The sequence below is a fragment of the Grammomys surdaster genome, unplaced genomic scaffold, assembly GCF_004785775.1.
Source record: "Grammomys surdaster isolate TR1022 unplaced genomic scaffold, NIH_TR_1.0 217, whole genome shotgun sequence".
NCBI lineage: Eukaryota > Metazoa > Chordata > Mammalia > Rodentia > Muridae > Grammomys > Grammomys surdaster.
In genome coordinates this window covers 1,153,013-1,176,628 of record NW_021604662.1, presented here as the reverse complement: position 1 = coordinate 1,176,628, position 23,616 = coordinate 1,153,013, and the positions used below count along the sequence as shown (strand labels likewise).

At 40.2% G+C, this 23,616-nt stretch overlaps 1 protein-coding gene across 3 annotated transcripts in view; it reads left to right on the top strand.

Annotated features, from left to right (window-relative positions):
- Positions 1 to 23,616, top strand: part of Sh3kbp1 (SH3 domain containing kinase binding protein 1) — a 330,974-nt gene that overhangs the window by 211,819 nt on the left and 95,539 nt on the right. For all 3 annotated transcript variants that reach the window (XM_028772689.1, XM_028772690.1, XM_028772691.1), the window contains one exon: positions 13,312 to 13,387. In XM_028772689.1, coding sequence (XP_028628522.1) covers positions 13,312 to 13,387 — 76 coding nt within the window. The remainder of the gene's footprint in view (positions 1 to 13,311; positions 13,388 to 23,616) is intronic.

Sequence of the window (23,616 nt, the reverse complement as noted above, 5' to 3'; positions counted from 1 at the left end):
TCTGAACAGAGTTACAGCACTTTCTTGCTGATCTCTCTCTGTCTCTTTCTGTCTGTCTCTGTCTCTGTCTCTGTCTCTGTCTCTGTCTCTCTCTCTCTCTCTCTCTCTCTCTCTCTCTTGTGGGTGTGGGTGTGTATGCACACACGTGCATGTTTACACACATGCATGTGTGCAGATGTGGATGTCTTGTTCCAGTCGGTCCTCTCCTTCCACTATGTGTGTCTTGGAGGTGGAACTCAGTCATCAGGCTTGGGAGCAGACAGCTTGACCACTGAGCCATCTCACCACCTCCTTGCTAGTCTTGAAAGAAGCCTTTCAGTGCTGCTTTTGGCATGTGTGGCCACTTCCAGGTAGAGGATTATGAATTCAATGGTTTATGTTAAGTATCTGTTAGTAATTTCTAAGTGGCTTTAAAAGTCTGTACAGTGTGAGTGTGTGGTCTCATTTGGCCCATTACCTTGGGAGGAGTATCTGTTTGGCCCAGTAATTTAGAATTTCCTCATCCATTACTGAATGGGTGCCAGACTTTGAAAAAGATGGCTTGGGATAGTTTTCTGTGGTGGTGTGTTTGCTCCTGAGTACCAAAACTCTCAATAAAAGGCTTTCTGTTCTCAGACAACAGGCCATTTTCCCCAGACACACGCCTTGTTGTTTTTCCATCATCAACAGTAGATAGCAGTTTGGATGCAGCCAGAAGCAGCTGGCATGGGCACACACTAGAGGGTCCTCCGGGATGTTGTTCTGACCACTCACTGTACGTGCCACCTTTATTGATTAGAAATGTCTGTGGGTTGTGGGCTTTGGCCTACTTCAGTTCCCCTCTCCCCTACTAATCTTCTTCAGCAGCAACTCTGTACCAATAGATGCTACTTTTAATCTCTTCTAGCTTCCAGATTTATCAGTTTCCTCTAGACATGTCTTTGCTCTATAACTGTCTTCTAAAAGCTGTTCTCCAACCCCCAAGCAAAGGAATGAGTGGCTAATGGGTGGCTAGCCTACTATTAGAAAAAAAAAACTGTCTAATAGAGCATTCTTTCCAAGTTGAATTCACATAAAGGTATTCTGATGATTTTTTTCCATTTTGTGTGTGTGGGTGTGTGTGTATATATGTATATATGCATGCTTTTTTGTATGAACTTACTTGTGTACATGTGTGAGCAGTCATGTGAAAGCCTAAGCTCATGTTGGGAATCATCCTCTATTGATCTTTAACTTCTTCACTGAGGCAGGGTCTCTCAAACAAACTACCTCGCCAATATGGTTAGTCTTACTAGGAGGCTTGTTCTGGGGATCCTTATCTGTCCCTTTCCAGGCATTTAATGTGAGTTTCTGGGATCTGAACTTTAAGTCCTTGAACTTGTGTGACAAGCTGTTTAGTCCCTGAGCAGTCTGTACGGCCAGTCTGAGATTTTAATTCAACAGAATCTAACGATAAGCACATTATACACCTGTCATTGTATCCTTCTGGAAAAATCCATGACATTTTTATCGTTGGCTTCATTTTAGAGAAGAGGAAACTGGCATATGGAGAAGTGAAGTAATTTGCCCAACATCACATAGCCAGTAAAGTTGCTTTTAGAGACCATTTCTCCTCAGTACAAAATTTACCACTAAATGCCAAAAGAAAGGGTTGGTTTATTTGTTTCATTATGATGTCCCTAGCACCACCATAAGACTCTTTTCTGATGGATGTTTGACAAAAGTATTATATTAAGCTCATCTAATGCCTGGGGCACTTGGAAGAATTTGGAGGTGCCCAGGGCAGCCCTCCCCCATCATGTTGTCATCCTAGTTAATGAAACAAACAGAAAGAAGTAGTCAGAAAACCAAGGTCGTGGACAATGAGAGCTCCTCATGCATGGGAGGGCACTTCTGTCTTTGTCACCTAAGACATTTTTAAGGGGAGCATAAAATATGGGTTTGATTTGCCCCCATTGTTGAATATGTCCTATTCTCTTGTGACTAGAATGCCCTGATTTTAAGTTAATTTGACCTCTCTTTACAGAACCTTCATTTTTTCTTGACTATTTATTTTGATGTTTCTATTCTTTTTAATTTGTATTTTATTATGTATATTGGTGTTTTGCCTTCTTGTATGTATATGCACCAGTGTGTGCCTGGTACCTGCAGAGACCAGAAGACATTGGATCCTCTGAAACTGGAATTACAGATGTTATAAGCCACCACGTAGGTGCTGGGAATCTAACCTGGGTCCTTTGGAAGAACAGCCAGTATTGTTCTTTACTGCTGAACCATATCTCCAGTCCCTTTTATTTATAATGACTTACTTTACTGTGTTTAATTTTGTGTGTGTGTGTGTGTGTGTGTGTGTGTGTGTGTGTATGTGTGTGAGACTGTGTACACATACATGCATATGCATGTGACTACTGGTGCCCATGAGGCATTGGATACCCTTAGAACTGTACTTATAGGTGGTTGGGAGTTGCCAGACATCAGTGCTGGGAATCAAACTCAGGTCCTCTACAAGAGCAGTGTACACTCTTAATTGATGATCCTTCTCTACACCCCACTGTTTCTTTAACTCTATATAGCTCTAGCTAACCTGAAGCTCACTGTCCTCCTCCAACAACCTCCCACATGCTAGAATTGCAGACATGTTTCTGACATGCCCCACTGGGATTCTATTCTTGAGATATTTTGAAGTCACCTTTCTAAGTATACTGCTGTGTCCACAGAAGACATGCCAGTTGTGTACCTGACCACCAGTAAACTCTCATTTTTAATCCATATATGACCCGAGTTCATTTTTTAGTAAAAAGCAATGTAACACCAGAAAGCCTTTTAAAATATCTTGTGTGTGTCTGTGTGTTCGTGTTTGTGCATGTGTGTCTGGAGACCAGGGGCCTAGTTCTTGTATTGTTTCTTAGGATTGATGTTCACCTTGCTTTTGAGACAGGATTTCATAGGGACCTGGAGCTTACTGATTAGGCTACACTGGCTGGCCAGTGAGCCCCTGGGAATTCTTTAGTTTCTGCCTTCTCAGTGCTGGGATTACAAGTGTGCACAACCCTACCTGGCTTTCTCGGTGGGCTCTGAGGGTCGAACTCAGGGTCTCCTACTTACACAACAAGCACTTTATAGATTGAACTATCTCCTCAGTCCTCAAACAAGTCTAGATGTATTTCCTCTGTCCTTCTGTAAGTTAGGAGAGTCTATATGATTCTTCAAAACAAGCATTTTTCTTTAGAAGTCTGTGTAGCTAGTGATGAAAGTAAAGAATGAATCTTACAGCATTAAGGCCAGCATTACTTTAGTGTTAGCCAGATTTGAAGAAGGGCTTCGTGGAATCAGTAGGCTATCTTTTAAAGAACTATTTCACCTAAGACTGAGGCAGAATATGACATAAATAATGTATATGAATGGAAGTACAGCGTGGATTGTACTTTAATGCTAGGGTTGGGCTCCTAGCTCCAGAGAATAAATAGAATTAGACAATATAGACATCCTTTGATATTTATGGGGGATTGTTTATAGGAACTGCCCCCTAATGAAAAAAAACTATTATGTTCATCTCCTATATAAAATATAAACAGTTGTTATACTGTATTATTTAGGAAATGATGACAAGAAGAAGATCTGATGATTTAACATGGAGGCAGTACCTTTCCCAAGTATTTTAACTCTGAGGTATTTGTATCTATGGATGCAGAATCCACAGATACAGCAGAGTTTCTGCTCCCCCTTCTTCCAGTTTCTATTTTTTTATGACTGGCTTAATTCACCTAGTATATTAATATCCACCAGATTGTTCATGTTGTGGTAGCAGAATTGCCTTTTTAAGGCTCAGTAGTACTCCGCTGTGTGCTCTAAGCTTTCTTTCTTTTCTTTCCTTCTTTCTTTCCTTCTTCTCTCTCTCTCTCTCTCTCTCTCTCTCTCTCTCTCTCTCTCTCTCTGTTTCTCTCTCTGTGTGTCTCTTTCTTTCTTTCTTTCTTTCTTTCTTTCTTTCTTTCTTTCTTTCTAAGATTGTGGTTCTACTTGAAAACAATGCATCAATTTATGGCTCTAAGTGTGATCTGTTTTTGGACTGAGGCTGCTTCATTTTCCTTCTCTTCTCTGAAGAACAGAAAGCTTCCTCTGAAAATACATTCTGGGAAAAAATTTCGGAGTCAAACTTGATTAAACAATTTACTTTAAATTTGTCAGATGACAATGATGGTGTTCTTATATCTGTCAAGAGCTGCTCATGTGTCTATATGTTTTTTTTTCTTAATGTTTTAGTTTTCAAATGGGAGATTGACTGGTGTTTTCACAGGAAGCAAAATGCTCAGAGTGGTTACAGACCTATTATTTTGCCACTAAGTCTTGGCACTAGCAGCAGAGCACAGAGAAATGCATCTTCTTTGACCCTTTCCATCAGGTCCCTGAACCCTGGGACTCATCTCTGTGACCAATTCCTCTGAGTGGGAACTTATTGTTGTCTTTTGCACATGGTTGGCACTCACTATGTGGTATGCATGCACACAGATTCAAGAGCATGACAAAATCAGAAATGTTTCTGCCATATTTGTACCAGTTTGCAGTCACTGATTTGTGCCTGTAATGGCTGTGAGCTGTAGCTAGGCAAACATGTTTTCAGGGCTTTAAGCAGAAGACAGTGTTGCTTCGCCACCATTTCTTCATCATTCCTTATCAGTCTTAACATCCCAAATTGGACCATCACACCTTTCTTTACTTTTCCTGGTGACCAGATGTTTTGGGAATAAGCCACAAACTACTGTAAAGTAGCTTTAACTTACCTAGCTGGCTCGTGGGCCTAAAGTTTCTCTCACTCTCCTCAGTGTGTGTGCCTCCACCCACATCACTGCCTCAGTCTCTTGAGTACACCCACTACACCCAACTCCTGCATCCAGTTTTGCCTTACTTCCTTGCTTTTTATTCAACTAAAACACCCTTTCTACTACATTCTTAGGCCAACTCCTACTTATGTTTCTGAATTTAGCACAAGCCTCACTGCGGCCATCTTTGAGGCTTATTTCCTCATGTAGCTTGGCTAACAACTAGTTTCCTCTCTATCTGTACATGTCTTTATTGTACCATTTATCCCTTTGCACTATGTGATGTGTATCTAATGAGCTGGACCCTACTGCTAATCTCAAACTCACTGATGATCCAGGACTCTGAGCCTTTCATGTTTGTATATGCAGTAGCCAGAATAGAATTCACTACCAAGGCAAGTGTTCATTTTAGTGTTCTAACAGAAAACCGAATAAAAGGTGTCTTTGCCCTCAAGTATGCTTTGCATAGAAAAATATCATGAGTAAGTATGGGATTCATGCCCATAGAAGGTGTTGGTTAACGCTGATAAAATACCTGATGGGCTTTATTTGAATCTTACAGGTGAGATGTACTCAATTGTAGTGGAGAAGGAGATGCCATCCCCAGGTTGGTGATAGGGATAGCCTGGACTATGCTTTGATTATATAAAGAAACACACAAAGTAGAGTGGATCCTTGTGTGTGAATTAATTGAACTGCGTCATGGAAACATTGTAGCTTGGTCCATGTGTGATGTTAAAGCATGACAAACCAAAGACATACTTTTCACATCTACCATACTATTCTTTCTCTCCCTTACCTATCTAGTCTCTTCCTAAATTCTCTAAATGATGTAAAATGAAGGCATTGTTAATCAAAAAGTGAGAGAGAGAGAGAGAGAGAGAGAGAGAGAGAGAGAGAGAGAGAGAGAGCCAGCTGTTCCCCTGGGAGAAGGAGTGTTTATAACTTTTCTTTTATCTGTTATAACAGCCAAAATAGTCTCCCAAAGTATAATGACAGGTTATATTTTGTAAAAGTGGTATGTGAATGGACATTCACTTTGACTTGCTCATATTCTCTGAATACGATGATTCTTTAACAAGCTGGCATGCAGAGTCCTCTCCTGGGAACAGAGTGGGTAAAATGCAAACAGTATTTTCATATATTGTCAGATATTTGGAGAGCCGATATCTATGATTTTAATATTCTCTGAATTACATGCTGTATCTTGCTGAGCACTTAAGCCTGGGTGGAAGCCTCAACTAACTGCAAATGTTATTTGTATTTCACAAAGAGACAGTCATCATCCTTCCTCTTCCTGCTGTATGGCTCTTTTACGTTTTAAAGGCATGCTTTTAGAGGTGTTCAATAAACAGACAAATGAGCCAGATCACATCCTGGCAGGAAATAGAGTCAATGAGAAATAACAGAGCCTGCCTCAAATTCTTTACACAAGCAACACTCTCATATTCTCCCTCTCCCTCTCTCTCTCTCTCTCTCTCTCTCTCTCTCTCTCTCTCTCTCTCCCTCCCTCCCTCTCTCTCTCCCTCTCTCTCTCTCTCATATATATATATATATATATATATATATATGTGTGTGTGTGTATATGTATGTATGTATGTATATATACATATATAAACACAAACATAAAATATATATAATATATATGTAGTAGAATGATAGATATTAAAGCCTCTTTATGGACAGATTAAAAGAGGAAACTCTGGAAGCCCTGATGGAAGATTCCCAAGTTCAGTCAAAAGGTCATGATGTATTTAGAGAAAGTTTGCTATTAGTCTTGAGAGGCAAGAGAAGATATGAACTGTTAGGAGGTATGACATGGTGTAAGAATTAGAAGTAAATCTTCATATTTTTCCTGGTGGATCTCCATGAGCAGTAATAAAATAGCAATACATGTTCTGATTGCTTTGGTGCAGGTCCATTAAGAGGTATAAAGGGTGTTTGAAAATTGTCTTATGATAGATCAATGGATCCTTGTCTGAAAAATGATTGATATAATCTCTGAGCAAGTTATAGGCTCTATCTAGATCAGAGTCAAAGAAGAAGGGAGGAATATGCACTCAGAACTCTGTTGTTGGATCCACTGGGAGGTATATGGCAATTGTCATTGAAGGCCAGTTTCAAGTCATGGTCCTAGGACACAGAGAAGATAAGGAAGAAAACTTAGGAAAAGGGTGGTGTTCACTTACTTGTTCTGTAGACTACTCACTCTTGTGGTGTCTTACTGGCTGTCAAAAGAAGTTCTATGCTTGGAGAAGACTGGAGTACACTGAGAGAAACTTTAGGATAAAGTTAAATAATAACTATAGAACTTAAACAGTATTCAGTGGTTTCTAAATTTACCAAGTTAGGGATTAGGTGTTTTGGTGATTAGTTGGTAAGTAGAACATTATAGGGGCATACACTTCTGAAGATTATTTCAGGATGAAATGTGTGTGCATGTGCGTATGCATATGTGTGTGCAAGAATGGACACATGTGTCCATTAAAACAAATGTGATGGAGCCTAGGAAAACACTGATTAATCAATGTTGGCAGAGTGCTGTCACTATTGACCAAGCTGTGGAATACAGATGTATAACAATGACTAAAACAGTGGGGTTCTTGGAAGGAGAGGGGTCCTCTGATTTGTCAAGAAGAATATCCTGTCTTTGTACTTCACATGATAGGTTGCTTATGCTAGGGTGAGTGGGGAGTAGATGGTATCCCTAGAGCCCTACTTTACGCAGCAACCACTTACTAACTTCAAATTTTGTGAAATTAGAAAATACTGAGCATCTAGGTCCTTGCTCAGTTTCTGAAACAGAGATACTATACTGCCAAATGTGTTACAGTTGACAAGTGCTTCTAAAGCAGCTGTGATTCAGACCAGGCTTTAACTGTGGTCAGGCAAAGAACTTCAACGGAGTTTAGAGTCTGAAATTTCAAGACGACTCAGGTAAATGAAAATCATCTGAATATCTCTTAAGTCTTACACTCAATTTCATAATCAGGAAAATGAATTATCTTTGAACTTTTACTTTATTTATTTATTTATTTTACTTTTTGGAAACAGGGTTTTGATGTGTTTCCAAAGCTGGCCTTGAATTCAACAATCCTCTTGCCTGAGCCTTCCCAAGTCCTGAGATGAGGCATGTGCCTCCATACCCAGAAGACTATCCTTAACCCTTTGTTTTTCTCATAGTCAACTTTTAAAAAGTAGACTTCAGAGAATGCTCCCCTAAATGTTGTAGTTGACATACCTACGTAGGAGGCATGTCAAAGGCAAATCTGACCCTGGCCTAGAGCTATAAATGCTCTTGTTCACTGTACTGGACCATGCCTTTTATTTTTAAAACTCCAAGATGTGTTTTACTGTGGCATATCTTTTGTTTTTGACATAATACAGTTGAAGTGAGGTCCACCAAATGCAGGCAGATGGACAGTTAAATATGTAACTGAGAAGCTCTCCCGTGGGAGTCCACAAGACACTCCATTGTAAAGATGACTCTTTGTACTCATTCTTTTCTGGCTCTGACGTGCTCAGCTCCTACCCCTCCCTCCTGAAAGCCAAGAAGACTTTACATAATTCCATCAGTTATAGGTGTTCATGAAAGGATTGTGTGAAAATAAAGAGGAGAGTTTTGGTGGAAAACAAAAACTGAAAAGCTGCAGATACAGTTACATGTAGATATGGTGTTGTGCTGTCCCCATCCCTGTGTCCTGTACTTTCTATGTCTCCATATCCTAGAGATGAGTAGGATAAAGGTAACCAGAGTGCCCTCTTGGGTATCTTTCAGCACACTACTGTGGAGAACCAACCCCACATGGTTGTTGTTTCAGTGCTCGAAAGCTTCTTGCCTTCTGCTCTGTTTTCTTGCTTCATATTGAATAGGCCCCAATGAATCCATAATGGACAGGAAGAGAAAAGAGTACTGTCAGATTCTAGTGTTGTGTAAAGAACATCTTGTAAGAGCTCTCTTTGATCTTGGGTTTTACCCGGGTGTTTGGCTTTGTGTGAGATGCATGAGTAATAGCTAAATGTAGTTTCTCAGACCATCATATACTTCTCAAAGAGTTGCAAGAAAGCCTGACCTATGGACAGGGAGGCCCTGCCAACTGCTCAGATGCAGGAAGCCTCCACCTCTGCCCCAGTGAGCTGGCTGCCTTTGGATTGCAAGAGTTGTATGCAGTGGTCTTTGGAAAGGGGACTTTTAGATGGTGAATTTAAGTATTATCTTGCAATTAGAAACTTCTTACATTCAGGGGAGTTTGCATCTGAGTTATTACAGCAGAGGAGTGGTTTTATACCAATTATTTGAGCAGCATGCTGTGTTCATATTCCACGGTCACAAAGAGAAACAGATACATTCATCATTTGGAAACTGGATTTCCCTGGACTCAAACCAGTGATTGTCTTTATCTTGGCATGGAAAAGGGAAAAAGTTACTTGCTCTACTAATTGAAATCATATGGTGCTTATCTGTTCTGATGCTGTCTTGCTGGATCTTATGGAGTTAGGAACACATTCATATGAAACTCCCACTGTAAATAAGATTCCCCCCTCCCAATTTGCTTAGTGATCTTGGCAGGAATTAGAGAGAGATGGATTAATATCATTATTCAAATGAATAGACTTTCTGATTGTTTCTAGAAATTAGGTTTTGTTTTTAAATTTTTATATATACATATATGTAAACATATATGTGTGTATATGTATATATAAAACATATGTAGGTGCTTTTTATTGCATGGATGTAAACCATGATCACGCAATGCCCTTGGAGGCCAGCCGAGTGCACCAGATCTCCCAGAACTGGAGTACAGGTAGTTGTGAACTGCTTAGAGGGTGCTGAGACTGGAATCTGTGTTCTCTTCAAGAGTAGTGTGTTCTCTTAACCACAGAACCATCTCTTCATTCCTGATTTTGTTTTTTAAAGTTATGTGTTATTTTTATTTATGCATATATTGTGTGCTTATATGAGTAAGTACCACATTTGTACAGATATCCTCAGACTCCAGAAGGCATTGGGTTCTCTGAAACTGAAGTTACAGGTAGTTGTGAGCCACCTGATATAGGTGCTAGGAACCAAACCTGGGTCTTCTGTGAGAGCAATTAGATGCTCTTAATCAGTAACCCATCTCTCTAGCCTCTACATTAGATTTTAAATGGAGTTTGGGATGTTGGTAAGATAGACAAAAAGTGATACCAGTGTGGTAATTATTGAGTCTTAAAGCATATCCAAAGCAATAGCCTATTTATGGCGTATTCAGCTCTATGTTTCTCTGTATGCATATTCACTGCCGTTCCTAGTAGTGGCTTCTGGGTCAGGGCACAAGCACACAAGGTCAACATGGGTGCTTATGCTGGGAAATGTTTCGGCACTTGTCCAGAAAACAAAAGGAAATGTTGAGCCAAGGTAGAGAGTAGAAGTTGAGGGTTTGTTCCTTCTGAAGTCTCTCAGTGAAATGACACCACTAGCCAATCTCTTAGGAGCTGTTATGTGCCTTGTCAGCAAGGCCCCCAAGTGCCTCACTGCTGCTTATCCCGGACAAATCATATTTCTTAAGATACTCACAAGGGGAGAAGTTGCTATTCTGTGGAAGAGGCCTCAAGAGGAGGTCCTGAGTTCTCTGGCACAGCCCAGAATAAGCCTAACCTTTGATGTCTTCCAGGTACAGCAGTAGGTGTGCATGAGAGTTCCTGTTTTATTTGCGTGTGTGTGTGTGTGTGGGGCTGCTTTATAGCTGAGCTTCAGTTATATATGGCAGATACATAGGTGTAGTCTAACTAGCAACATTGAGTTCTTAAATCAGTGAGAAAAGAGAAAGCAGTGAGCATGTTGTGGAAAGGGAGAGAAAGGAGGGGGGGAAGCATTGAAAATGTTTTATGCTGTATCTCGGTATGGAAACAGGCACTGAGTTTTTAATCCAATAAGAACATTTAATTCTCACTAATAGAATTCCTTCTACATTAGGGTTAATGGTTCTTAAACTGGAGCATGTATCAGAGTCCTGTAGAGGGTGTGTTTTCTCAGAGACTGCTAGGCACCATCCCTAGGGTTTCTGATTGGGAAAGTCTGGGGCAGGGCCTAGAAATGTACCCAGCTGACAAGTTTTTAGGCCAGTTAACTAGCCAATGTCACTTCTAGCAAACAGAGAAGAACCACTGTGCTTCCTGTCTTTGGCATCCCTATGGGACCAGACTAGGTTGAGAAGAACATGGCATACCTTCTAGACTTCTAATCATGGCCCACAAAGATGAAGAATTTGAGGTTTACCATTCCCCAGAAGATAGGCATGATATCGACTTCACCATAATCCATATTACTGGGACCCATGGAAGCCAAAGCACTGGATTTTTCTGAAACAATGAAGATTAAAAAACAGAGTGAACATTAGGTTTTTTTTCTTTTTTTTTTTTTTTTTTTTGGTTTTTCGAGACAGGGTCTCTCTGTGTAGTCCTGGCTGTCCTGGAACTCACTTTGTAGACCAGGCTGGCCTCGAACTCAGAAATCCGCCTGCCTCTGCCTCCCAAGTGCTGGGATTAAAGGCGTGCGCCACCACAGCCCGGCTAGGTTTTTTTTCTTTAAGTGTGTTTAACCAGTGCTCTTTCTTGGTGTCTGATAACTTTGAACATTCTGGCAAATCAGGACTTCAGGCATGAGGCCAGCACTTTCTGTGCTCACCAACAAAGAAATAATAAGGATGTAAGAGCTGCTAGACTCACTCCAGGAGAAGGCATTTCGAGTTTAAAGCCCAAGCCATTTATTTCCTATCTCCTTTTGGTGGGTTATTTGTTTGTTCATTTGTTTGTTCTAGGAGTGTGAGCTAAGCTAAGCTGGTTTTGTTTGCTTCTTCCTATCGTGGTAATGAGTGGAAATCTTTATTCCATCCTTCCCTGCCTAAAAGGAGAGGCAAGGAGATTAGCAGGTGTGTTTCCAGCCCTGTGGCAGGGGTGACAGTGACTGATGGTTCCAAAGCTTCCGGGTTCCCTCCTCACTTTTCAATATGATCTCCAAACTGTTCCTTCATAAAATGTGACCTTCTAGCAGAACATCAACCCTTTTTTCATCTTTCTTGACACTTTCATGGAACCATAAAATACTATTCAACTGAATACTTAGTGGTGGAAGGTGGCATATTATTTGGGATTTTCTGGTTTTTTTCTCAATATAGAGAGCCTTGTGGCACTAAATAAAAATGCCACTGTGTAAAATGGAAAGGCTTTCTGTCACAAACGTTTTTAAAAATTCATGAAGGTCTGAAGATTTGGTTTATCTTTTCCTCTTTCTATGATTTATGCATATTTAATGCTAGTCTCAATGTTTGCAACATGAAGAACCTTTTCAAATAAAAAAAATGGCAATTGAATTTCATTTGAAGAAAAATTCCAACCATGGCAGTTTTTAAATGACACAGCTTATTACTCTTCCTATGTTCAAGGGACATAGAAAAGTTTGTTTTTCCCAGTGACTTCATTGTTGGGATGTCAGTTTACCTGACTATTGGGTTATGACAACTGTTTCTCATATCATCGGACACTTTTCATTGGACAGTAATCATGTTTACATGGGAGCAATGGCAGAAAGAAGAGTGCGAGCAGCCCTCACCTCTGAACCATTGGGTTTGTTCATGTGTCTGATTTGGGTTCTGAACCGCTGGGTAGCCTGTGGTTTCAGAAACATCTTTAGGCAGAAGACAGTATTCAAGTTTTACTATGGATGACTCATAAATAACAATAATGAAATCTACTGCAGATGAAAGAAAGAGAAGGGAAGTCAGAGCAAACATAAAGGGTGTGTGTGTGTGTGTGTGTGTGTGTGTGTGTGTGTGTGTATGTGTTTTAATAAAACAAACCATTGTGCATAGGGACAGAGGTATGGACCTTTTAAGCCTTGGAGGACTAATCAACTGGTAGGAATAGAGATGAAGGCCCTCCATACTTTTGTTTTAGGAGATAGGCGGACTCTTTCTAAAAGGACTAGACTAGGTTACTCATATTCCACAAAGTAAGTGAAGTCTCAGATGGTAAGAAGGAATTAATAGAAGGCCTAGTGGGTCTGGACAGTCTAGCTTCTGCCTGCCTGTCCATCTTCCTTGTCCCTGAGTTCCCTCCCTTTATTTCTTTTCATGTGTTTCCATTTTTTCCCTATGGGGTTATTCTGGAGCACCTGCACTGGGCCAGACATGGGGCCTCCAGAAATGTGATCAGCTTGTCATAAAATAAAGGAAACTATAACTTTTTGTCTGCTAAAAATAATAACAGACCTGTAAAAAGTATCAAGAGAGAAAGAGAAATAGAAGGTACCAAGAGCCTTCTCTATTATTTTACTCCCTCCTATCTATTTTACCCCCCTTCTTGGTCACTGTGAAGACCCATTAATATGTGGCAGCCTATCCACAGAACAGCCTCAACTCAAGGCTGTGGTTTATATAGCCACATCTGGGGATTTTCTCATTGTGAATTTGGTTTTGTTCCTTTGATTAATGACATGAATCATCCTGATATGTCTATCACCTTATTCCCTCCTCAGACAATTGGGAAGAAGTTACCTCCAGCTACATCAACTCCAGACCCAGTGAAGACAGAAATGGACAGCAGGACAAAGAGTGAGTTTCCTTAATTACCCAAAATCCCTATATACCTCTGAAAGCTTGTACATCTCTATTAAAAAACACACAAATGTGTCTCCTTAGATCTTCTGTGAGTAGACTGGCAGCACAAGATAGAATCAGAATTCTTCTGTGGTTTTCATTTGGGCGGTTTCATTCTTTCCTGCCACGTGCTTTGTGCCAACATGCAAAGCTAGAGTTTGTCCATATTGGCACAGTTTAGGTGGCCGAAGGCCTCAAGAATGCTAACTAAAGCACATCAGGGATCCCTGGATCTTTCAGGAACAGCCACTAAACTAACATTACTTTTGTTTCACTTATGCTGGACTCCTCAAGACATCTTTAAAAGATTTTTTTTATTTCTAATAATGTGTATGCAAGTGTATTTTTATGGAGATATATGCACACAAATGCAGGTGCCTATGGAGATCATAGGCATGGGAGTCCTGGTAACTGGGGCAATTGTCAACTTACGAACCACCTGATGTAGGTATGTTGGGATCTGAACTCCAGTCCTCTGGAAGAGCAGTGCACACTCTTAACCACTGAGCTATCTCACCAGCCCGACATCTTTGCTTGAATACCTCAACATATTTCTATAGCAACTTTCAGACCTATAGAATACCTTTGTGTAGATATTTCAGGCAGCAGACCCAAGTCTTTTAGAAGGATTAGGTGAGTAGATTAGAAAAGATTAGTTTCATTTTACAACAATGTGATCCAATAGAACTATCACATGAACCAGTATATGATTTAAAAATTTTTGGAGACCACATTAAAAATAGAAGCTAATTTTAATATATTGTATTAAAGTCAATATATGTACATACAGCCTTTTAAATATGTACTCTCTGTAAAATTATTTAAAAGATGCTGTACTCTTTCTCAGTGTGCTATCCTCACAGTGGCACATATGGTTTGCATGTATTATGTATCTCAGGTATCTCAGTTTAGAGTAGCAGCCACATTTCCTAGTGCTCAGGAGTCACATGTACCTATTGGTGACCACGTTGGACAGTCTATTTAAGAATAATACTGAATGAAGCCCTTGACAGAAAACCATAGCTCTCAGAGAGATAGTCTCTGCTGAGCCAAACATGAGTGAGCATGGCCTGGGAACATGCATTTAGGTTGATCTGCGTGACATGTTCCAATATAGAGACAAATTACATGAACTAATTTTATAGCCACAGAACAAAAGAAACTCATAAATCAAGGCTTTTACAGAATACTTCAGTGGGAACAGCAGGTTATGGGCAAAAGCAGAAGTCACTACTATAGGTTTTAAATGTTCTCTGATGACATTCTTAGCTTTTGGTTTGCAAAATCTTAGAGATCTACTAAATATACTTTCCAAAGGCTTTACCTGATACCGAGGTAGGTGGTAAATGGTTATTAAGAGGAATGAAGATAGATCAAGACAATTTTGACTCCCAAAGATTCGTACCATTCTATCTCTTCAATCAACATTTGAAAGTCAGTCAGCCTTGTAAAACCTTCAAGATACATGTGGCTTCTTTTTCCTGGGAACTTCAGTTCATTGGGTCTAAGATGGGCTCCTTGGACTAGGTGATATACACCGTTGCAGATACTCAGCTACCTAAAGCATGTGGTAGAATCCTGCCTTTAGCGCATACCTTGTTCAGTCCTATAAATAGCAATGAACCACATCTATATGCCTGGCTCTTCCAAAATATCATGGTGGTAGAATTGATTACTTGCAAAGAAGGGATTTTATAGAGACTGGTTGGAGTATTTTGCATTAGAGTCCTCGGAGGACCAGCTATTATTAGTTACTGACATAGCCTCAGACAGATAGCTTACTTTAATTTCTCTGGCCTTTATTCTCATGATCTGCTTTGTGTATGCAGTCAGAATGTTGCACTAGACAAAGAAAGGACCTTAGTTGTCTCCCAGCATCTTCATCCTCTCATTCGGTCCTGAAACCTTTAGCAATCAGTCTAGAAGGATTTTCTACTCCAAAATATTGATCAGGTCTAGAAGGATTTTCTACTCCAAAATATTAAGCAGCCTAATGGGAGAGACAAAAGGGAGAATAATTCTATTAGAAAATGTGATATTGATGGGTATTAATATTAATATGCTTGTGGGTAGGCATTAGGTCAGCAAGTCCTTGAGGAATTTGTTGTTTACTATTGGGCATTTTCCATGGATTTAGGGATAAGAACTTTGACAGTTGAATTTTACTGTATACATTTTCCCTTTGGCTTTCCTTGCCAAAAGTAAATTTTACAGTAATTGCTCTCCTATGATGGCCATTTAGTGTAATTCCTTCAACCTTTGGACCAGTTTCCTGTTTCTGGATCCTGATGCCACATCTGTGTTTAGGTAGAAGGTTACAGAGTGTTGGGCAATCTTTGGAAATGACCTGGAGTTTAACATCCAGGCAGCCTGCATGCTTCTTCCTTTTGACCTAAAATAGAAACCTATGGCAAAGGATGCCCGGCAGTACAGAAGAGAGCTGTTTCTTCCTGCCAGCTGTCTCCTCAGCACATTAAGCCACAGGCCCACATCAGGATTCAGAGTTATGATGACTCAAAAATACTCATGTGAGTTGGTATTTTTTGAGTGATCCAGATTTATTTAAGCAGGGAACATTCTTCCCACCCTACACCCAAACAAAAGACTTTCATGATGCTGAAATTCATCAGCAGCTCATGCTGGGGAACAGATTGCCATAATTTTCATAACAAGAGGAAAACTATCTAAATATTCATAACAAAGTGCCTTGAGGTGCCTTCAGCCTATCACATCTGGTATCTCCCTTTTTCTTATTACAATTGGTACAGATTTGTGATCTCTGTAAGTTAGAAAAAATAGCCCCAAAGACAGGCCGTCTTAGCATCTTTCTGAACTATTCAGTATTATAGATGCAGAAGACTGTAGATCAGTGGTTCTTATCCTGTGGGTCACAATCTCTTTGGGGTCAAATGACCCTTTCACGGGGATCACATATCAGATATCTGCATATCAGATATTTACATTATGATTTATAACAGTAATAAAATTAGACTCATGACTCTTACACAGGGGTTGCATATCAGATATCTTGTATATCAGATATTTACAGTGTGACTCATAACAGTCGTAAAATTAGAGTTATGAAGTAGCAAAGAAAATAATTTTATGGTTGGAGTTCACCACATGAGGAACTGTATTAAAAGGGTCACAGCATTAGGAAGGTTGAAAACCACTGCTCTAGATGAACAAGTAGGTTTGGAATATCTGGATAAAGTATGATTGGAGGTACAAGTGGGCTGTTTTCCATGTTACAGCTCATTTACTTAGTGACTAGACATTTGTACCACCTCTGGGACCATTGACTTGCCTCTTGGAAATTATTATCTATAGTAGTGACATGAGATACTTCATTGGTACCATTAGATTGTTGATCCCTCTAGGTTTAGGACAGATACCATTTGATTTTCCCATCATGCAGCCCACAACAGTGCCATAGACTCACGGGATATACACTGAGTGGAGGTTGAACAAATGGAGACTTTTAAATGACTTCTGACATTGCAGGGTTTTTTTTGCTCACTTCCTCTACCCAAATCTCACGCATACTCTGCCTGGGGATTTGGACACATCTCATATGAAGCACATCTCCTCTTTATCCACTGATGTCTTTTTGTCTACCAGAGCCCTCATGTTCAATCTCCCCAAAGACCCCTCTCTTCCTAGACCCCCAGTACATCTGTTCACTGGATTCAGAGTGAGGGCCTTCCTATGATGGGACCCAGCTACCTAGGTTGTTGAAAATCGACCTTTCAACTTCAGTCCTCTTAAGAGAAGAAAGGCTTCCTGTTTTCCTGATGGCTGGCCTTTCTCCCAAAGTCTCCAAGCTTTTCATCTGGGCAGACAAAGCTGAGGATGAGAGAACAGTGCTCCAGCCTCTACTCTGAGCTAGAACAGAAAGGCTTTGCTTCTCAGGTTTTCATTTTATTCTTTTGAAACAATGCTTCTTTTTTAAACACAAAAGTGAAAGGGTGTTCTAATTAATGCTTGGGACATAATTGAAAAGACAAGTTCCCAGCAGTGTCTAAGATCAAAGGCAATTGAACAGTCAGCTTCTTCGTAAGGGAGGCTGTTGGGTTGGAATTGACAAATATGGTAATGTACACTTCAGGTTTCATTTCCATGTCTGAATTCAGTCTGAATGTAGATTGAATGTACTTACATGTGGGCAGATCATTCTTTATCCTGGGAACTGTCCTTTGTATATCACAGTGTCTTTAACAGCCTCCCTGCCCTCTGTTCAATAGATGTCAATAGAACCTGTTCCTATCCTGTTGTAGCAAACAAAACTGTCTCAAGGTATTGCCAGTATCCCTTCGAAAGCCTAACTTGTTCTGTATTTTGTTACTATAGTAGAAAACCACAGACTGAAAAGTTTATAGGTGGTAGAAATCTATTTGCCTCATGGTTCTGGGGGCTAGACGATTAAAGGAAACGTGTCTGGTGAGGGCTGTTGAGATTTTATAACATGGTGAAAAGTATCCCATGGGCCAGAAAGAATAAGAGGTTGGAAATGTACATCAGTGGGTAAAGTACTTGTCTACTATACACAGGACACTGGATTCAGTTGCTAGCAGTACATAAAACTGGTATGGTGGTACATGTCTTTGTAATTACAGCACTCTGGACGTACAGATAGAAGGGTCAGAAGTTCAAGGTCATCCTCGGCTATATATGATTTGAAGCCAGTCCAGGATACATGAGATATTATCTTAAGCAAACAAAACATGCTGGCAAGAGGGCTTAGTGGGTAAGAATGCATGCTTTGCAAGTATAGGTGCGTGAGTTTAAATCTCCAGAACCTATATTTAAAGTCAGGTATGGTTGCCTATTCCAGTAAACCCAGTGTTGGCGAGCAAAGATAGGAGGATCCTGGGAGTTTAGTAGTTCAGATAGTTCTCTAGCCAGCCAGCCTACCTAAAATAGTGGTCTTACGATTCATTGAGAGACCCTAGTCCAGCAAGTCAAAGAGCAGTAGAAGACAATACCCAACATCCTAACCTAGTCTCTGTATGCATGTTCATGGGCATACGTACCTACACGTTCATATGCATGTACTACAAACACAAACACACACACACAACACACCCCACATACCACATGCATATACACATAAACGAAAAAGATTGAACTCATAGACTTTAGCCCTTTTATGACCAGAGTTAATCCATTTATGAGAGTAGAATCCTCATTACTTAAAAACTTCCAAATAAGCACCATCTCCCAACATTCTTGTATTAGTAATTAAGTTCACAAATGCACGGTCTTTGGAGGACTTATTTACACAGCAGAGCCCCAGGTTTGAACTACTAGTGTATTTGTATAGTAAGTTCTATTAGAGTGTTATTACAACTACCCTCTTCCTTGATGCACAATTGACACTCATTTATTGACTTTTATAGCAAACCTAATACATATTTGACCCCTCCTGCTGCTCCCAGGTGCTCAAAATATGATCCAGAGCTGGAGAGCCTATCTAAATATACCATGCAGCACAACCAGCCCCAGTACCACTACTACATTGGTCCATCCTCCCAGTCCCTGCTATTACCAGACTCCTAGTACAGCACAACACTAGACAGTGATTCTCACAGTGTGTCTCAGGGATAGTAGCAGCAAAACCAGCCTGGAGACCTTGTCCAAAATGCAAATCTGCTGGGCCTACCCCAAGTCAGACATAAGGGTGGGGTCAATGAGCCCTATGGGGTCTTCAAGCCCTATGTCTGAGGCCATTGCCCACTCAATTATGAGAACCTCAGACTGAGACCAGGATGTTTTAAGCTTCCCTGGTAATGGGAATTAGCAGAGTTCTTATTTCATATATAGAGTCCTCATCCTACCAAGACTTGAAGACTCAGATACCAGGAAAGGGATCTAAGAAGTTATGTGAGCAGATGTCCCACACAGCTTTGACCATGGGCAATGGCTGTGAACTCCACAAGACCTGCCTCTCTGGTCAGTTCCCTAGAGCACTGTAGAAAATTCAGTGCCATTTTATCTCCAAAGGACAGGGTTCTATGTGTCTGACAATGGAGGTGATTATCCCATTTCTGACATTCTGATGCTTTGAGCTGACTGTGTGGCTCTCATCCCTTCCCTGCTGTCGCATTGTCAAGAGCTAGATTTATGCATGTTTCATTTCTGCCACTTAATTGTAAGATCCCTGACAGCCAGATACTAGTCTTGCTTACCTTAGTCGGTTGTCCATAGAGAGATAGAATACCACCCCTACACATAGTCCCAGATTATTAAAATCTCTGAGAATGAAAAGGTTTTAGTGTTTGTAGGGTGATGAAACCTGTTCTTGGCTGACATAAACCTGTATGTTATTTATTTCTCTTACTTAGGGTGATACAGGTCATCCATTTGCTACAGAATTTTAATGATTTGGCATGATAACATAAGACCCCTAGTAGTAGGTGGTACATATGATAGGGCATGTGAAGCATATTTCTTTGAAATTTTAAATAAGTCTGTTCTTAGGAGTTCTGCTTCTAAGATACTAGTAGTATCTGATTCTAAGTATCTGATTAGTTCTGATTCTAAGATACTAGTAGTATCTTAGATAATACTTATCCATTGAAGGGCAGAATTACGATGTTAAGGGAAGTCTGCATCACTGAGTTGGTACTGTGTGTGTGTTTATGCACATGGGTGAGATGTGCTTATTTGTGTTTGTGTGTGCCTGTGTGTGTGCATGCGTATGGGAGTCAGATCACAATACTGAGTGTCTCCCCTAGTTACCCCACCTTTCTTTTTGAGACAGAGTCTCACTGACCCTAAAGCTTACCATTTCAACTAGACTGGATGGCCAGAGAGTCCTCAGGATCCACCTGTCCCCACTACTACCCCTAGCACTCGGTTTCCAGGCAGGTACATGAGACTTGCTCAGCTTTTATGTGAGTGTTGGTTATCTGACTTAGGTCCTCGTGCTTATCTTATACAGCAGGCATTTTTCCCATTGAGCATCCCCCTAGCCCTTGATACTGTTTCTTTTATAGTGTCTCGAGGGAAAATGAAACCTCAGTTTTAGACATGACCTGATCCCTTGCACTGCTGCCACAAAGCTCTGGAGAGCTTTCTTTCTACCAGAGTCTGGGTACACAGGCTCCTAATCTTTATAGGTTGAAAGTGAGCTCAGAGCACCTTCAGAGGTTGAAAGTGAGCCTAGTGAGTGTTCTGGAGTTAAAGTTATATCCGCATATGTATGTGTTCAGATTGCTAACATATTTATTTTGTTTATTCTGTTTTTATTTTGATTTTTTTAAGCAGAAGGATTTTGGGTTATTTGTTTAAGGTGGGTTTTTTCTTTAATCCATTATGAAACTAGATGGAGGGAATCATGGAATGTGAGCATGTGAGTTCAGTTCCTTTAATGGTTTGTTTTAATAACATGTAAATTTCCCAATGTCTAGAGACTGAAATAATGTTTTAGGGAGAGAGAGGATGAATCATACTTGCTGTTCTTTGTGATTCTTACTTGAGCAAGTTTCTTAAAAATTTGAAAGCTGCCCACATGTGGTGGTGCACATCTGCAAGCCCAGCACTTCAGAGGCTGTTAGGAGAATCAACACAAAGTTCAAAACCAACTTGGACTATATAGTAAATGTGAGGTTTGCTTAGGTTATATGAGATCCTCTCTCAAAAAGCAAAGAAGGCTAGCATGGTGGTTCACTGAGTAAAAGTGCTTGCTGCCTACCCCGAAGCCACAGGGTCTATCCCTGGGGATCACAGGGTAGAAGGAGAAACCAACTCTTTCCACTTATTCTCTGACCATCGTATGTGGTCAGCTCAGCACACACACACACACACACACACACACACACACACTTTCTTGCATACATATACACAAATGTATGAATGGGTGATAGATAGATAAATGCAATTAAATTTAAAAAGTAAAAAAGCTTAGAGCTGGTAATTAAAGTGGCATGAATAACTCGATCTGGGAGTAACGTGGAGGGAGTCCATGAACCTTCTTGTGCTGTGTACACTTTCTCTACTCTCTGAAATGTGTTTGTATGGTTTGTTTTGTTTCATTTCTGGAAAGAAAAAGTCTTTTCTTATCAGATTATCTAAAGACTAAGACAAAAGCTCTCAGAAGAAAGTTAGGAATCTAGACTTAGGTTAGCTAATTCATTGACATATTTTAATCATTCAAGGAAAAAGTAACAACAAAGTCATTTCAATTACTATATAAATTATGCCTTTCTACTTATGTGTAGATCTATTCCTACTTGATTTCAGACTATCTACATCAATCAAATTAATGAATTAATGGAAAATACCTGCTTGCAAAAATTAATTTTAGCCCTTTCTTCTTTATCTGTTTGCTACTTATTTAAAACTTAGAGTTTTTTTCATGTCCAAAAAGGATTTAGAATTATCCTTTTCTTTTAAAGCATTTTGTTTTTGGACCATTTTTCTGCATGAACATGACCTTGCCATTCTGTAAAACAGGGTAGCAGCACCCCTTACCATCAATTGATGTGTGTATTTGTCTTGTCCTTTGGCATTCTTCACTTCCATGTAAGGACAGGAAGTTCTGCTTGGTCTTATTTGTATATCATAGGCTCAGACTCCAGAACTAGTTGGCAGTGTCTTTTGCATGGTAGTGGTCAGAAAATGTTTGAATTGAAATAGGGGACAGCATACAGTAGGTTTACTATCACACTTTTGAAGTTAGTAGTGATTTTGCATATGTATTTATTTTTGAACAAGTATCTTAAAGCCACTGAAACACAAACCAATGTGTTTTTATTTTATGATACTACACAATGGCTAAATGCTATTTAAATGGCTAAAATGCTTCATAAGTAAGGATAACTTTTTAAAAAAAATACATCATAATTAAGTATGAGTCTACTGGCTGCCACATTTGCCTAGAAGTGGTTGTGATTGGAGTGTTGAAATGCCATTGCTGGAAAGAACATAGGTCTAACCTATTATGGTACTGTGTGATCTGAGAACATCAATGATATGCTTTTGAGGGCCTAAGTAGGAGCTGGAACAACTTAGTTCTCTAATTAGAACAGCATTGTTTTGAGTTGTTTAAACTTTAAGATTTGGACTACACTTAAATGTGTGTAAGATGTTCTGCTGAAGATAGCTAAACTAACCTCTCATCTCCTTGGCTGGTTTCTGATTTTACACCTGATAGCACTGTGTTCATCCAGAGCTACAATGTCATGTAGCTGGATGTCGTCTCAGGTCAAGCAGTCCACAAAAGTCCAGCTGGGACCGAGCCCAGTTCCAAGTGTCCTGACTCCTGACCCAAAATTCTGTCCTTTGAGGGTTCCACTACTTCTTAGGTATCACTCAATGATTATCAAGAAATATGCAAGAACTCTGTGTCAGTTCTGGGAATGCACATAGGCACCCAAGAGGAAAATGCCACACCGGGCATTGCTTGAGCATATATATGACCTCAAAGCTCCTCCACAGCGACACATTTCCTCCTGTAAGTCCACACCTCTTCCAACAAGGCCACACCTTCTAATAGTGCTACTCCCTAGGGACCAAGCATTTCAATACATAATTCTATGGGGACCAAACCTATTTAAACCACCACAGTCCTATTCTTTTCCTTCTCCCAACTTCTCCCAGATCCTCCCCATCTCCTGGTCCATCCAACTTTATGTCCTTTCTCTCTTTAAAATCAAAACAAAAAATCATGGAGTCTGTTTTGCATTGGCCAACTACTCCTGGACATGTGACTTGCCCTGGAATGTGGTTGATATACACAATGTTATGTCATTGAAGAAAACTGATTTTTCCCTTTGCCAATGTGTATCACTTGCAAATTGCTTCTTGGTTAGGGGTGGGACCCCATGTCTACTTTCCCCGTCTCAGTGCTGGGACCCTGTCTGTCTTGAACCTGTGCATGTCCTATACTTGCTGCCACAGTCTCTGTGAGTTTATATGTGCATAGGTCCTGTTGCATTTGTCAGACACTGTTTCCTTGGAATCATCCACCACCTTTGTCTCCTACAATCTTCCTACCTCCTCTTCTGCATAGACCCTGAGCCTTGAGAGGAGGCATTTGATGAAGACATCCCATTCAAGACTGAATGGTCCTTAGTCTCTCGCTCTCTATACATTGTCTAGTTGTGATAATAACCATATGCTTTCTCTGTGTTAATAACCATATGCTGCAAGAAAAGGCTATGTAGATGGAGGTTGAAACA